This window comes from Dipodomys merriami, unplaced genomic scaffold, assembly GCF_024711535.1.
Source record: "Dipodomys merriami isolate MVZ:Mamm:240054 unplaced genomic scaffold, mDipMer1.0.p SCAF_1, whole genome shotgun sequence".
Taxonomy (NCBI): Eukaryota; Metazoa; Chordata; class Mammalia; order Rodentia; family Heteromyidae; genus Dipodomys; species Dipodomys merriami.
The window spans coordinates 29874440-29889865 of NW_027202270.1; the positions used below are offsets into that span (position 1 = coordinate 29874440).

At 35.7% G+C, this 15426-nt stretch overlaps 1 protein-coding gene across 9 annotated transcripts in view; it reads right to left on the reverse strand.

Moving 5' to 3' along the window:
* The window catches only part of Nbeal1 (neurobeachin like 1), a 179231-nt gene that overhangs the window by 82065 nt on the left and 81740 nt on the right, over positions 1–15426 (reverse strand). For all 9 annotated transcript variants that reach the window (XM_070019171.1, XM_070019152.1, XM_070019144.1 and 6 more), the window contains 9 exons: positions 13078–13163; positions 8025–8114; positions 6794–6962; positions 6244–6377; positions 5631–5790; positions 5421–5523; positions 4756–4912; positions 3280–3438; positions 1164–1323 (listed from right to left, as the gene is read on the reverse strand). In XM_070019171.1, coding sequence (XP_069875272.1) covers positions 1164–1323; positions 3280–3438; positions 4756–4912; positions 5421–5523; positions 5631–5790; positions 6244–6377; positions 6794–6962; positions 8025–8114; positions 13078–13163 — 1218 coding nt within the window. The remainder of the gene's footprint in view (positions 1–1163; positions 1324–3279; positions 3439–4755; positions 4913–5420; positions 5524–5630; positions 5791–6243; positions 6378–6793; positions 6963–8024; positions 8115–13077; positions 13164–15426) is intronic.

A 15426-nucleotide genomic window follows, 5' to 3' on the forward strand; every position in this document is an offset into this window, starting at 1 on the left:
AAAAAAAAAAGACACAAGTAATCAATGATACTTGATAAACTACTCAAAACAAAGAATCTCTCTCTCTCTCTTTTTTTTTTTCCAGTCGTGGGCTTGAACTCTGCCCCTGGGCACTGTCCCTGTGCTGTTCGGCTTAAGGCGAGTGCTCTACTGCTTGAGCCAAAGCATCATTTCTGGTTTTCTAGTGGTTTATTGGACGTAAAAGTCTCTTGGACTTTCCTGCCCGGGCTGGCTTTGAACTGTGATCCTCAGATCTCAGCTTCCTGAGTAGCTACAGGCGTGAGCCACTGGTGCCCGGATAAAAAATCTTTTATCATATCCAGTATGACATAAAATGTGACAGCCACACCCAGTATCTATTATAAATTCTAGTTAGTTCTAAACACTGATTAAAAACTTACTATAGTCAGGCACAAGTGACTCACACCTGTAATACTAGTTACTTAGGAGTCTGAAATTTGAGGATCAAGGTATGAAGCCAGCCTAGGCAGGAATGTCCGTGAGACTCTTATCTCTAAATAGCCACAAAAAAGGCAGAATGGTGGATCACTGCCTTGAACACAAAAGCTTAGAGACTGTGTCCCAACCCTAAGTTTAAGCCCCAGGGCTGTCATTGAAAAAAAAACAAATAAAAAAAAAATCCAACTCATTACTAAAAAATTAGAGTTAAATGTGGTAACATATACCTGCAATCCCAGTGCTTGGAACACTGATGCAGGAAGAGTATGAATTTGAGGGGATTCTGAGCTACCTACTGAGACCCTATCACAAACAAAAAAGGGAAATAAAGTAAAATAAAATGGTAACTTAAAATAATAAAGTATAAAATAAAATAAAGCTAATTTCAGATAATTAGCTTTCATTTTGCCTTTAAAAATTTAAAGCTCTTTTGAAAAAAAGAATCTTTTGTACATACTTTCTTTACTATCCTTCTCTTGTTTATGAATTAAACTATTAACTTAGTCACTGAGTTGCTAAACAGTTACTGAGTAAGGCAATATGGCATGTGACCTGGAGAGACAAAAAAAAAAAAAAAAAAAGACAAAAACCAAGTAAAGAAATAATACCTAAGGAAGACCTGCTGAATCAAACCTCCTGAGAAAGGTTGTCTTCTAGGGGAAAAAAAAAAATCTTAAATATAGTATTATAAGTCTTAATCATACCTGTATTTATGATTTGATTGGTAAGATTTTTAATGAGAGCAGTATTAATGAGTGATTCATTAAGAAGGAGTCCCAATCCTGAGTAGCCAACTTCTCTAAGTCGAATACGTTGTTTACTTCGTTCATACACATTTGTGCATTTCAACATTTGTTCCATAACCTGGTCACAAGTAATATAGTCTTTTCAGTGCAGAGGACAAAGAACAGTGTTTCATTTAGGTCAATATTGAATGATATATTCCTGTTTATTGTTTTCTTGAGAATAATTTTATTTCTTAATTATAAAAATAAATGAATTGGGCATGGTGGCAGATGCCTGTAATCATAGCATTTGTCAAATCAAAACAGAAAGAAGGCTGGGAAGGTGGCTCAGTGGTAGAGTGCTTGCCTTGCATGCATGAGGCCCTGGGTTCGATTCCTGAGCACCACATAAGCAGAAAAAGCTGGAAGTGGTGCTGTGGCTCAAGTGGTAGAGCGCTAGCCTTGAGCTGAAGAGCTGAGGGACAGCGCCCAGGCCCAGAGTTCAGGCACCATGACTGGCAAAAAAAAAAAAAGACAGAAGGAAGAGTTCAAGGCTAACCTAAGCTCCAAAGCAAGATCTTGACTGAAAAAATCAGGGCTGAGGATATAAATCAGTGGTAAAATGCTTGTCTAGCATATGCACGGCACTGGGTTCAAACCCAAGTTATGCAAAACAAAACAACAAAAGAATACCCACTTGTGCACTAATAGGGAAGAATGCTATATTAATATATAATCATTAGAGGGACTGGGAAGGTGGCTCAGTGGTAGAGTGCTTGCCTTGCATGCATGAGGCCCTGGGTTCAATTCCTCAGCACGACATAAGCAGAAAATGCCCAAAGTAGCGTGCCCAGGCCCAGAGTTCAGGCCCCATCACCAACAAATAAATAAATAAATAAATAAAATCATTATAAATTAATGTGAGAATAAATTAAAATTAAGTATACCTATATTTGAAGAAATATTTGAAACTTTAAATATGACACAGATTATATAAATTACATATATTAGGAACAAAGGTATAGAAACACACTTGGGTCAATCTATTAATCAATTTATCTAACAGTTATCAAATTTTCATAAACAAGAAAATATCTCTGTACCAACTCAGTAATCCATATGCTAAAATAAGGAAGAATGAATTAGCAGTCCCATAGTTTTAGGACAGAGATAAAAAATTTTAAGACAGATAATAAAACCTCATCAGAATATCATAAACTACCTCTGAAAGGTTTGGTGGAAAAAAACAATTTAATCTCCATTAAGAAACCTGTTTCTTTTTTAAAACATTGATAATTTTTATATTGAGGATGGTATGATAATGTGACTATTCCACTGAGATGATTTATCACAGGGATCCATGTAGGCCTTGAACATGCTAAGGAAACACTCAACACTGAGCTATATCCCCAGCCCACAATATAGTTCTAAAGTATACAAACAATTAACATGAAAAGAATGTATCAAAACAAACTGAACAGCTGGGCACTGGTGGCTTACATCTGTAATCCTAGCTACTCAGGAGGCTGAGATCTGATAATCAAGGTTCCAGCCTGGGCAGGAATGACTGTGAGACTCTTATCTCCAATTAACCATTAGAAAACCAGAAGTGATGCTGTGGCTCAAGCCATAGAACACCCGCCTGGAGCTGAAGAGTGCAGGGATAGTGCCCAAGCCCAGAGTTCAAGCCCCATAACCCGCAAAAAAAAAAAAAATTAGAGATAGGTATTATTAGGCACATGCCTACGCAGGAAGCTGAGATCTGAGGACCTAGCCTAGGGAGACAAATCAATAGGACCCTTAATTCTAGTCAACCAGCCAAAAAAAAGCTGGAACTGAAGGTGTGACTTGAGATACAGCACCAACCATGAGCAAAAAAGGTAAGAGACAGCATGAGGCCCTGAGTTCAAACCACCGTACTGGCAGGCATACACAGACATGCAGACACGCAGACACACAGACACACACAGACACACACACACATGTGCGCACATGCACTACCACACCAAAGAATCATTGTTAAGAGAATGGACATGTTACAAGCAAATTCATATATACCTAAATTTCCCAAAACTTAAGATACTTATATTTATACCTTAAAAATGATTTCTCTTAATTTGTCCGAATACTTCTGATTTAACAGCAAGGCATAAAGTATATCAGCATTTCCTGGTTCAAACAGCAGTAAGAAAAGCTGTCCTCTAGTTGGGCTGGTACGTAGTAGACCAAAGATTACATCCAAAATTCCAAAGAGCTTTTAAAATTAAACAAGAAACAAAGAACTGTATTTATGAATACAACCAAAAATACATAAACCATAAAAGAATATTTAAGTTCTATACATCCTAATGTTTTATGTCAACTGAACTGGGTGATGTTTTTTTTTAATTTATTGTAAAAGTGATAAACAGGGGGAGTTACACTTACATAAGTAAGGTAATGAGTACATTTCTTTTTAAACAGTGTTACCCACTATGTGTAATGTTTTCTACACCAGCCCTGCTTTTCCCCTTCAATACATTTTTGGCTTGCTCACTTCATTTTGCATAGCTCCACACATTCAATATTCAACATGTGTTGAAACTATACCTATCCTACATTGTCCATATTAACAGGTATCTCTTCCATGGTATTCCCTAGACAACTATACATGTAAAATGCTTATAAAAATGTCATAGGACTTATATCTCCCATGTAGATAATACTTTTTTGTTTCACAGTTATTTGTAAACCTTTCCTATTGACCACTGTTATGCTGAAAGTATGAAAATTGACTCATGAATGTTTAATATTACTCTAGGCATATAATAAGCTCTCCAACAAATAATAGGTAAGCACACTATAAAAGTAGTGGACTAAAAAATAGACTTTAGGCCACTGGTGGCTCATACCTGCAATCCTCGCTACTCAGGAAGCTGAGATCTGAGGATCATTGTTCGAAGCCAGACAGGGCAGGGAAAACCATGAAACTATTATCTTCAACATAAAAACTACTAAGAAAAAAACACAAGTGGTGCTGTGGGTCAAGTGGTAGAGCACTAGCCTGGAGAAAAAAAAAAAGCTCAGGGATGGTGCCCAAGCCTTGAGTTCAAGTCCCAGGACTGGCACATACACAAATAAATAGACTTCAGAACTTTCAGACAAAGCAACTATTATGTTTAGATATGAAGTGTTTCCCCACCAAAAGGCTCTTATCTTCAGAAAACCAGAAAACCAGAAGTGGCACTGTGGCTCAAAGTTTTAAAGCACTAGCCTTGAGCATAAAAGCTCAGAAACAACACTCAAGCCCTGAGTTCAAGCCCCAGGACCAACCAAAAAAAAATTGTTACTCTCAGAATTTTTGTCACAGTAATAAATTGATTCACATGCATATTTCCTACCTAATAAAAAACCAAACTGCAATGTCATCTACTTATTAAACTTTCAGAAATTAGGTAAAATTTGCTTCCTTATGTAATACTGCATTATATTAAATTTTTATTCTTATATTTAATGAACTGAATATGTAAATTTATGAGATTATAAATTTAAAAGTTAAAAAGAAAACCCAAGTGTATCTCAAGTACAATACCTGTTCTTCTTCATTAGTAGCAGCTATGTAACCCATAATACTTTGTATTTCTTCATGAGTTCCACCTTTGCACAGAAAATATTTAATTAATCCATATAAAGAAGTCCTTATTGTTCGAATATCATCTGGAGATAGTTCATTATATTTACAACCACATCTGAAAGAAAAAAGAAGTGTAGGACTTGAAATTTGAACACTTTTGTATTTTTATATAATTCACAGCATAAAAAATATATTTCCATGCAACAATTACTAGATATTTTACACTTAGCTTCTTTCTCGTTAAAATTTTTTTAAATATTAAAATAGCTTACAATAGAACTATGAAGCCAAAATATCTATATATGGGCTTTGTATATTACTGATTTATTTAATGCAATTCTCAAAGTGACATTAAGAGGTCAGTTTTAATGTACTTTTCACAACTGAAGTAACTCAAAGGATTTCATTAATGTGTCTATAGCTATACAATTATTGAAACCAGTATTCAAACCTACTAAATAGACACATTGTTCATCTAAATTTTAGCCTCCACACTATCCTACTTCTCTGAAGATAAAACGTATTAGAATTGCTGATAAAGAGAAACATTTACCCAATCCCATTCTATCAAGCAGCAAGCAGAAAACAATACATCAAACTAAGAAGACGCAAGAATACCATACCCATAATAAATCCTAAGTGTATCTAGGAGGAACTGCACACCATACTTCTTTCGGAAAACTCTCCTGCTATCTTTAATAATCGTTGAAAGATATTGTATATGACCTAAAACAGAAAGTCCACTTGTAAATAATATAGCAAAAATAAACTTACATAGGTAGTTATAGACTTCTAAAAGAACTATAAAATTTTATATAACAGCTTCCTCTCACCAATTCGAAAGGGAAAATCTCCACGGTTCCAAATATTGAAATCAAAGAGTAAATAATGATACATTTGCTGCAGCAGGGGCATATTTTTCTCTACTGATACTTGTTCAATTAGTAGTTGAATTGCCATCAATACATTAACATCCATTAAGGTGCCTGGCACCTGAAACCAAACAAAGGTAATTTCATAAAATAATTGTTCAGTTTAAGTACTTATCATTAAACTATAATTTCAAATAATTCAGAACATCTACTAAATGTAGAACTATAAAAATCTTGGGCCGAAAACAACTCAATCATTAATCTTTCTGATGTAACACTAGAACATATTTTCCTAATGTCATATTCCTAAAATAATCTACATTTCTCAAATATCTCAAATATTGAAGGTAGCAAGCAAGGATATACACATCAAAGAGCATATACTCTTAAATGTGATTTTACATAATATGATTCCATAAAAGTTTAAATGCTTCCTTTGAGACAAGTTATATCAACTAATATAACATAGATGGTAAAACAGTAATCTTCAATAACACTTACTTGGTAGAAAGAATAAATGTTAACTGCTAATTATAATCATCAGCTACAACAATACCATGTTAGGCTGGTTTACCTTCTGAAGTAAGGCACCAAGAGTTGCAACTCCATGGGACTGAATAAGATTGTCCTGGTTGATAGGATGTCTCTGAATAAAGTGCTTCATAATCAAGATAAATGTTGCAACTAGATTTTTTTCTAGTCTGGACTCTACAAAAACAGGAACACAGCATTAATTATCATGATCACTCTAATCACTTTTTTAAGATTCTTTGTATCATAATGGGTACTATAACAAGACGGAATATGGGTCAGTAGATTTTTCAAGGATCATTTTGTGCAGTGGAAACAAAAAGCAGCAATTGCATACTGCATACTTACACGCATATATAACTACTTTCCCTACCACTAATTTAACAGTGTGATTCTGTTTTCATTAAGAGAATTAATTAGGGGTATTCAAGTGCAAAACCATCATCTTCAGTGTTTTGACACATATAAACTTCCTCAACTATTATCTGTTAAATCAGAGTGCCTGTTAGAACTATAACTGGCTAACTTTCCTATTAATATTTGTAGAATATTTTGATTTATTGAAATTTCTTAATTATCAGTTTGTGTTATACCTGATGCTTTTGTGGAGGCCAATATCATACACTCTCCTTCTATGGGTGCTATCAATTCAGGAACTGTGCTTTCATTCATTCCTTCAGCCATCTGTCCTTCATTAAAGTAGCTGATTTGTTCCAATAAAGGAAAGAGTATGTTTAATCCACCGATGCAATTGATGATGTCCTGAAAATAAAATCACAATTTCTTAATTTTACAGAAACAAGAGAAATTCAGTGTCTATACAGTTGCAAGTTGTTGATAAACCTTAAGTAACGTGTAGGACAGCCTAAGCTGAAAGAATCCTGTTAAAGTTTCAAGGGCAGCCTCACAGGTCACCATAACTAACAGTACAGAGACTGTTTCAGGTAATTTTTTGTTTTCCAAATTAGACATTTCAACAAAAGTAATCTAAATAATACCTGGTAGGAAAACCCCAACAATGTAAAGAATACACAGTTGTTTATTCATCAGACAAATAGGCATTAAAAAAAACAGGGAAAAATGTACTTGATGGCAAAGTATGACAGATTCTTCTGTTTTTAGTTAACAAAATTGTGGAAAGAGTGGGATAGGAATATCTTGGATATTTTGCATAGGTTAACAAAAATATATTCTGTCTTCTAATAATAAGTCATTAATTTCTGTTCTTAATTTCATTATCTATAAAATGTGAATAACAGTGGGAACCAGTGCCTGCAATAGTAATTACTCAGGAGGCTGAGAACTGAGAATCATGGTTCAAAGCTAGCCTAAGCAGGAAAGTCCATGAGACTCTTACCTCCAATTATCTACCAAAAAAAGCCACAAGTGGAGTTATGGTTCAAGTGCTATAGTCATTCAATTATTATCTTTTTTTTTTTTTTTTTTTTGGTCAGTTGCGGTGCTTGAATTCAAGGCCTAGGCACTATCCTTGAGTATTTTTACTCAAGGCTAGTGCTCTACCACTTTAAGCTACAGTTCTATTTCCATTTTTCTGATGATTAACTGGGATAAGAGTCTCCTGGACTTTCCTGCCCAGGCTGGCTTAAAACTGCGATCCTAATATTTCAGCCTTCTGAGTAGCTAGTATTGAAAGCATGAGCCACCAGCACCCAGCTCAATTATTTATTCTTTAAACTGTATCTCAGTGTAAAACTTTAACAGAGACTGATGATTAAGATTCATCTGGTGATAAGTAAAAGAGAAAATCCTTAATGAATATTTAATTTACTTAAATTATACTGTTATCCATTATTACTAACTTACCTTAATGTCCCAGTTCACTACCTTATTTCCTGTTAATCTTCCATGTAAACAATTAGTAGATAAATCAAGACAAATTGAATTTTTGCAGGCCTAGAATAAAAGAAAAATATAGCCAACAACTAAGTGCAACTACTACAAATCATAACTTTTATCATATAATGAATATTCACTATAATTTTTAAAGGTACATGATGTAATTTATGATAACATGTCTACTAACTGACTTTTAGTACTATTGTTCTCTAGGCATATCTTCAAAAGAAAGGCTCAAGACTACATTCTAAAGCACTCACAAATCAAAATATGAGATAAATCACAAAACGTATCATCTATGACAATATAAAAATCTAATCAAAGGAATAAGATATTGTTTCCTTCATGTTTATAACGTGGTAAGGCTTAATCTACAATTCTATAAATTGTTGGAATCATTTATCTTCTATTCATAAAAACATATAGCTTCACATTCAATCTATGCATTTCTAGACCAATGCATTTTTACATTTAATTACATTCAAAACAAAACAAAGAAACTCAAAATTTTAGCTCAGGTTAGCTAGGCAGAAGTGGTACAAGCCTGTAATCATCTCAGGAGGTTGAGATGTGGAGGATCATGTTTCTTGGACAGCTCGATAGAAAAGTTTTCTAGATTCAATTTCTAATTCACCAGTAAAAAACTAGGCTGGAGGCATGGCTCAATTGGTAGAAGGACTAGCTGAGTGGGTGGAAGGCCCTGAGTTGAAACCCTAGACACACACACACACACACACACACACACACACACACACACGCACGCACGCACGCGCACACACACACACACACACCACATCTGATGTCTACTATTTTTCTCTTAATTCAACTGAGCAAATTTGTATTAATTAAATAACGAATATTTAAACTATGTCAGAGTCAGAAATGTCTTTCTCCATTTCTTTTGTTTTCATACTATGTATCTACTATCTAAACACAATCTTCTAATGGTATTATTGTGTTATATCTCCTGCTTCTCCAATTAAACCTTGATACTGCAGACTGAGAAATTTTTCTAAAATGAAACCTAGATACATTATTCTTCTGTACAAAACCCTATCCATTGCCTATTAATCTGACACATGAGGTTTGCTATAATTCTGGGTTTTGGTTTTTTTTCCCCAGGGCTGAGGACGGAACCCAGGGCCTTGCGCGTGGGTGGGCGCCCTTCTACTGGGCTAAACCCCCAGCCCCTATAATTCTGTTTTTCACATGTTCTTTAAGTTCATTCCTTGCCATTTCGTTTTAGTGATCACTGTTCTAAACTCAAATTATACACACAGAATCTCATTTCAGTTTTTACCTTTCTATATCTTCCTCACTGTGTGTGCCTCTTCAACACTGCCTTTTAAATACAAATCAAAACATCTTTTCTATGATATTCTAAGTTCCTGAAAGAATTATACTCATGCTGTAATCTGCACTGTATTTTCAATTCAGCAATGCTGTATGTGTATTAAATAAACTGGCTTCTAAATTGAGCATTATCATTCACTAGAGCTATAAAGGCAGTACATTACTTATCTTTACTGAGCTTAAGAAAACAAGCTTAGGGGCTGGGAAGGTGGCTCAGTGGTAGAGCGCTTGCCTTGCATGCCTGAGGCCCTGGGTTCGATTCCTCAGCACCACATAAGCAAAAAGAAAAAAGCTGGAAGTGGCGCTGTGGCTCAAGCGGTAGGGCACTAGCCTTGAGCTGAAGAGCTGAGGGACAGGGCCCAGGCCCAGGGTTCAGGCCCCACAACCGGACCAAAAAAAAAAAAAAAAAAAAAAAAAAAAGAAAACAAGCTTAGAAAACCTACAGATAATATCATGGTCCTCTCAGGGATTCTGTAAATTATAAAATGAAACATTTAGCATAGGGCTTAATATATTATAAAGATGCATGAATAGTAGCTTAAAAAGTGAATATATGTTCATAAAATTAACTTTCATCTTTCTTTTTGGTAGTAATAGGTTAGAACTTCATGGCTTTGTACTTGCTAGGCTGCCACTCTACCACTTGAGTATTCTTCCAACCTTCTGTTATACTTTTAATTTTTTACATATTTATTCTTTTTTTGGGGGGGGGTCCGGTTGTGGGGCCTGAACTCTCAGCCTGGGCGCTGTCCCTCACCTCTTCAGCTCAAGGCTAACGCTGTACCACTTGAGTCACAGCGCCACTTCCGCCTTTTTTCTTTTTGCTTATGTGGTGCTGAGAAATCGAACCCAGGGCCCTCACGCTTGCAAGGCAAGCGCTCTACCACTGAGCCACCTTCCCAGCTACATATTTATTCTATCTTTAATCTTTCCCTCCTCCCCAGGACTGAGGACGGCCCAGCCTTGTGCGTCGGGCAGGCGCCCTTCTGCTGGGCTAAACCCCTAGCCCCTCTATCTTTAATCTTAAGTTAGAGGCTTGAACTGAACTTTGTCTCATAAGAATTTTTAGCACAGTTCTCAATACCCATATGACACTCAACAAATTTTAAACAAAAGGGCTACTAAACACCTCTTACAAATGAAGATGAAAAATAAAAAATTGCTAACAACTAAAGAGTCCTCCAAAGCATAGCAAACTGGCATTTTTAAATATATGAGTTAATTAAAATAATGTGTCCTGTAGTTAACTGGGAAAATAGGATAAAACCAAGTAAAATCTTTTTTTTTAAGTTGGTCATGGGGCTTGAACTCTGGGCCTGGGTACTGTCCCTCAGCTCTTCAGCTCAAGGCTAGCGCTCTACCACTTGAGCCACAGTGCCACTTTCAGTTTTCTGGCCATTTAATTGGAGATAAGAGTCTCATGGACTTTTCCTGCCTGGGCTGGCTTTGAACCATAATCCTCACATCTTAGCCTACTGAGTAGATAGGATTACAGGTGTGAGCCACCAGCACCTGGCCTCAGGATGTTTAAAGCATATCATCAATTTCCTAGAAGAATTCAACAACCTCCAGCTTATTTAACTATAAAACCCATGTATCTTGACACACCACCATTTTGGAAAAACATTCCTAAATTGTTTACTTATATATTGGTCATATTCAGTTACTTGGGAAAAAAACAATAAGGCAATAGGTATTTTTATTGGGGGGGGGGGTCCGGTCGTGGGGCCTGAACTCTGGGCCTGGGCACTGTCCCTCAGCTCTTCAGCTCAAGGCTAGTGCTCTACCACTTGAGCCACAGCGCCACTTCCGGCTTTTTTCTTTTTGCTTATGTGGTGCTGGGAATCGAACCCAGGGCCTCAGGCATGCAAGGCAAGCGCTCTACCACTGAGCCAACTTCCCAGCCCCAATAGGTATTTTTTAACAGTACATAATTTTTAAACTTTTTAGTAGTAAAAAAAAAAAATCCAACTTTTAATATTGCCAAATTCAGTTATTTTGTAAAAAAGTGGCAAATATCAAATATGGCCATGACATGAACATGTTTTTAAATGATGTCCTAGTTATTTATGCCAGATATTGAAGAATAAAAATAAGTATATCTTATGTAAAGTCATTACCAAGAAATAATGTAAAGTATGTTTAGTAAAGCATGTAGCATTAGAGAAAAAAAGTTATAAGAAACAAAAAAATTAAAAAGACTCAAGAAACACTCTACCTGATACAAGGTATAAACCTTGATTAGATCCAAGATATTCTTAACATGCTAAATAAACACTTCTATGTTTATATATTGTATTATGAACCATTTTCTCATATAGGTAAATGATTACATAGAAATATTTAGGGAATAAACTATTTTTGGTTTTGTTTTCCTAACTGTGCTCATTAGGTACTCTATCATTTGAGCCATGCCTCAGCCTTTTTTTTTCCTTATTTCTCATATAGGATCTAAAGTTTTTGCTTGGGGCCAGCCTCAAATCACTACCTTTTTATTTATAGCTTCATGGCATAACTAAGATCATAGGTCCAAACCACCATTCCCAACTTATTGATTGAAAAGGGGTTTTGCTAATTTTTTGCTCAGGCTGGTCTTGTGATGCTCTAATCTCTGCCTCCTGAGAAGCTGGGATTATAGCTGTGAAAAACTATGCCCAGCTAACAATTTAATTTTGATAGCCTTACCAATCAGATCTCACAAATGACCTGACATAAGTAAAGTATTAATGACCTGCATTAAGTATTAATAATTGGTAAAATTAGGTAAAGGGCATAAGGGATATCACTCTACTATTCTTTCTACTTCTTTTTAGGTTGGAAATTGATCAAAAACCAATGAGGAAAATAAGACAAGTGTACCAGGGCAGATATAACAAATATTCAAAAATAATCAAGGATGATTATATGCCAGTTAGCTAAACTAGAAAAAGGCATTCTAACACATAATCTCAGTCATAGCATTTTCCGAGCCATTACATTAAATGTAGCAAAGACAACTGATATTTCTGACACATCATTTTCTTTTATCTTCTTTCTTTTATCTTCTTTCTACATTCATTAGATAGCTTCTCACAGAAGACTCATAGAAAGTTTTTCTTACTTAAGGAGAGTATTTTTTTTCTTTTTTCTCATACTAGAGTTTGAATTCAGGACTTTGTACTTGTTTGGTTTTCTTGATCATAGCTTGCACTCTACCATCTGAGCCACACCTCTAGCCAAATGTTTTACTGGAGATGGGAGTCTTGTGGACTTTCTGCCCAGGCTGGTTTTGAACTGTATCCTCTGGATCTCAGCCCTGAGGAGCTAGGATTGCAGGTTTGAACAAACCACTGGCACCTGGCTGCTTAGAAAATACTTGCTAGAGTATAGTTTTCTACTAAAAACAAACACAATTTTAAGCACAGTTCTGTTTTTCTTACCATCTAGAAACCTAAGTAAATACAATCTTAGTTTCATTTACTACAGTCAATTCATTAGCACAAGTTCCAACATAACTATTCCTACTCATACTACTAGAATTACATAATTATAGCATTTCAATAAGTTGAGGTAAATCTTAATTTTTGTTCCTTCCTTCTCAACTAACCAATGAAGTGTCAAAAAACAATTGCCAATGAACTGAAATTCACAGCAGTTCTATGTTGACTGTCTATGCATTTAATCTGACCTTTGCTGTGTAGTGAAGAAGGATGTTACCAGGCAGGTCAGCCATATCAGACTCTTGACATTTCCAAGGACTTAAACAATTTGGACCTGAAAATTATTTATAAACATCACATGTATCATTGAATATATATGGACTCCTTGTTTTTCTATTAACAGTACAAAATTTAAAATTAATCTCTTCCCACTACTCAAATAATATAGTTAAAACACACTAAAATATACTTTAGTTTTATTTGCTTCCAATTTATCCAAAACCGAGGAATTTGGGAAATAAATCTCCAAGGTAAAAGGGAAATTTTATATAGTATTAAAAAGTATGATCAATTAGTATACATTGTAAACATGTGGAGATGCAACAAAATCCTCTTCCTATATAACTAATTTATGCCAATAAACAAAGAACATGAGAAAACATACTATGATCAAAAATCAAGCAAGATGCACACTCATGTTCAATACAACACTATTCACAACAAGCAAGCTATAGAAGCAGCCCAGATTAAATGAATGATGATGATGATTATATATTATACATATTATATGCGATTGTTCATTTTATATATATATATACACACATACATGTACATATATATAAAAAACATCATTTTCATAATATTCCATTGTGTATACAGACATACATTATATAGACATGGATAAATAGATACTGACGATGGAATATTACTCAGCCATAAAGACAAATGGAATTATGTTATTTACAGTGAAATGGATGAATCTAGAAAGCATCATATCAAGCCAAGTAAGCTAGACTCAGAAAGAAAAAGGTCTTTCATATGTGGATGCTAGAACTAAAATACAAACATTTATGCAAACACACACAGGATCATGTGTTACATACATGTGCATGATCAATTAGACTAATGTATAGTATATGTGTGTGTGAGATACCATAGCAAAATACCTGTGAACAACTAACAACATATATTTTAATAAAAATGAATATTAGGACGTTGAAACATGTCTGGACAGGAGTCTGAAAACTAGCAGGAGGAGGAAAGACAAATGGAGAGAGAAATGGAGGATGAATATAGTCAAATTACTATATGTACATGCTTGAAAATGGAACAAGAAAATTTAATGGGACAGGAATGGGAAGAAGGATGGAAGTGGAGGAGGTGGAGGTAAATCTGATCAAGACTATAGTTGGAACCAGTGGCTCAGGCCTATAATCCTAGCTACTCAGGAAGTTGGGATCCAAAGGATCATGGTTTAAAAATAGGAGGGCAAAAATACAAAAGACTCCATCCCTAATTAACACTTCTAGAGTGGAAGTGTGGCTCAAGTGTTCAGAGTACCAGCAGTGAGAAGCACACTGAATAAGAGTGTGAGGCCCTGAGTTCAGATTGACTCTAAAACTCCATTATAAACTGGGCACTGGTGGCTGAGGCCTATAATCCTAGTACTCAGGAGACTGAGATCTGAGGATCACAGTTCAAAGCCAGCCCAAGCAGAAAAATCTGTGAGACTCTTACCTCCAATAAATACTCAGAAAAAGTCAGAAGTGGAGCTGGGATTGAACTGGTAGAGTGCTAGCCTTGAGCAAAAAGAAGATCAGGGACAGTGCCCAGGCCCAGAGTTAAAGGCCCAGGACCAGGAAAAAAAAAGCATTATACACATAAACAGACATGTTAAAAGAAAACCAGGGCTCAAAGACAGTCCAAGTAGAAAAATCCCTGAGATTCTTATTTCCAATTAACAGACAAAAAAGCCAGAACTGGAGGCAAGGCTGAAGATAAGATAGAGTACCAGCCTTGAGTGAAACCCAAGGCCCTAATGTCAAGCCCCAGGACCAATACACACACACACACACACACACACACACACACACACACACATCACACACACACACACACACATACACACACACTCTTATACAACTATTTGATAATAAAAATAACCAAGCAAAACTATTATTAAATAAAGCAAAGTTTACCTACTAATCTATGTAACATAAACAAATTATAAGAAATAGGGCTCAGTGGTAGAGCGCTTGCCTTGCATGCCAGAGGCCCTGGGTTCCATTACTCAGCACCACATAAGCAAAGAAAAAAGCTGGAAGTGGTGCTGTGGCTCAAGTGGCAGAGCGCTAGCCTTGAGCTGAAGAGCTGAGGGACAGCGCCCAGGCCCAGAGTTCAGGCCCCACAACCAGACCTCCCCAAAGAAATAATAGCAAAATGTTCCATTAATAATGTGATTAAGTATCAGAGAAATAGAATAGTAAGTGAATAAGAAAAATGTTGATGCTTATGAAAAATTGAAGAAATACAAATTCACATAAGGTTCCATTACAAAAGGTAACCATTCCTTCTTACGGAGGCTTTGCCAAAACTGG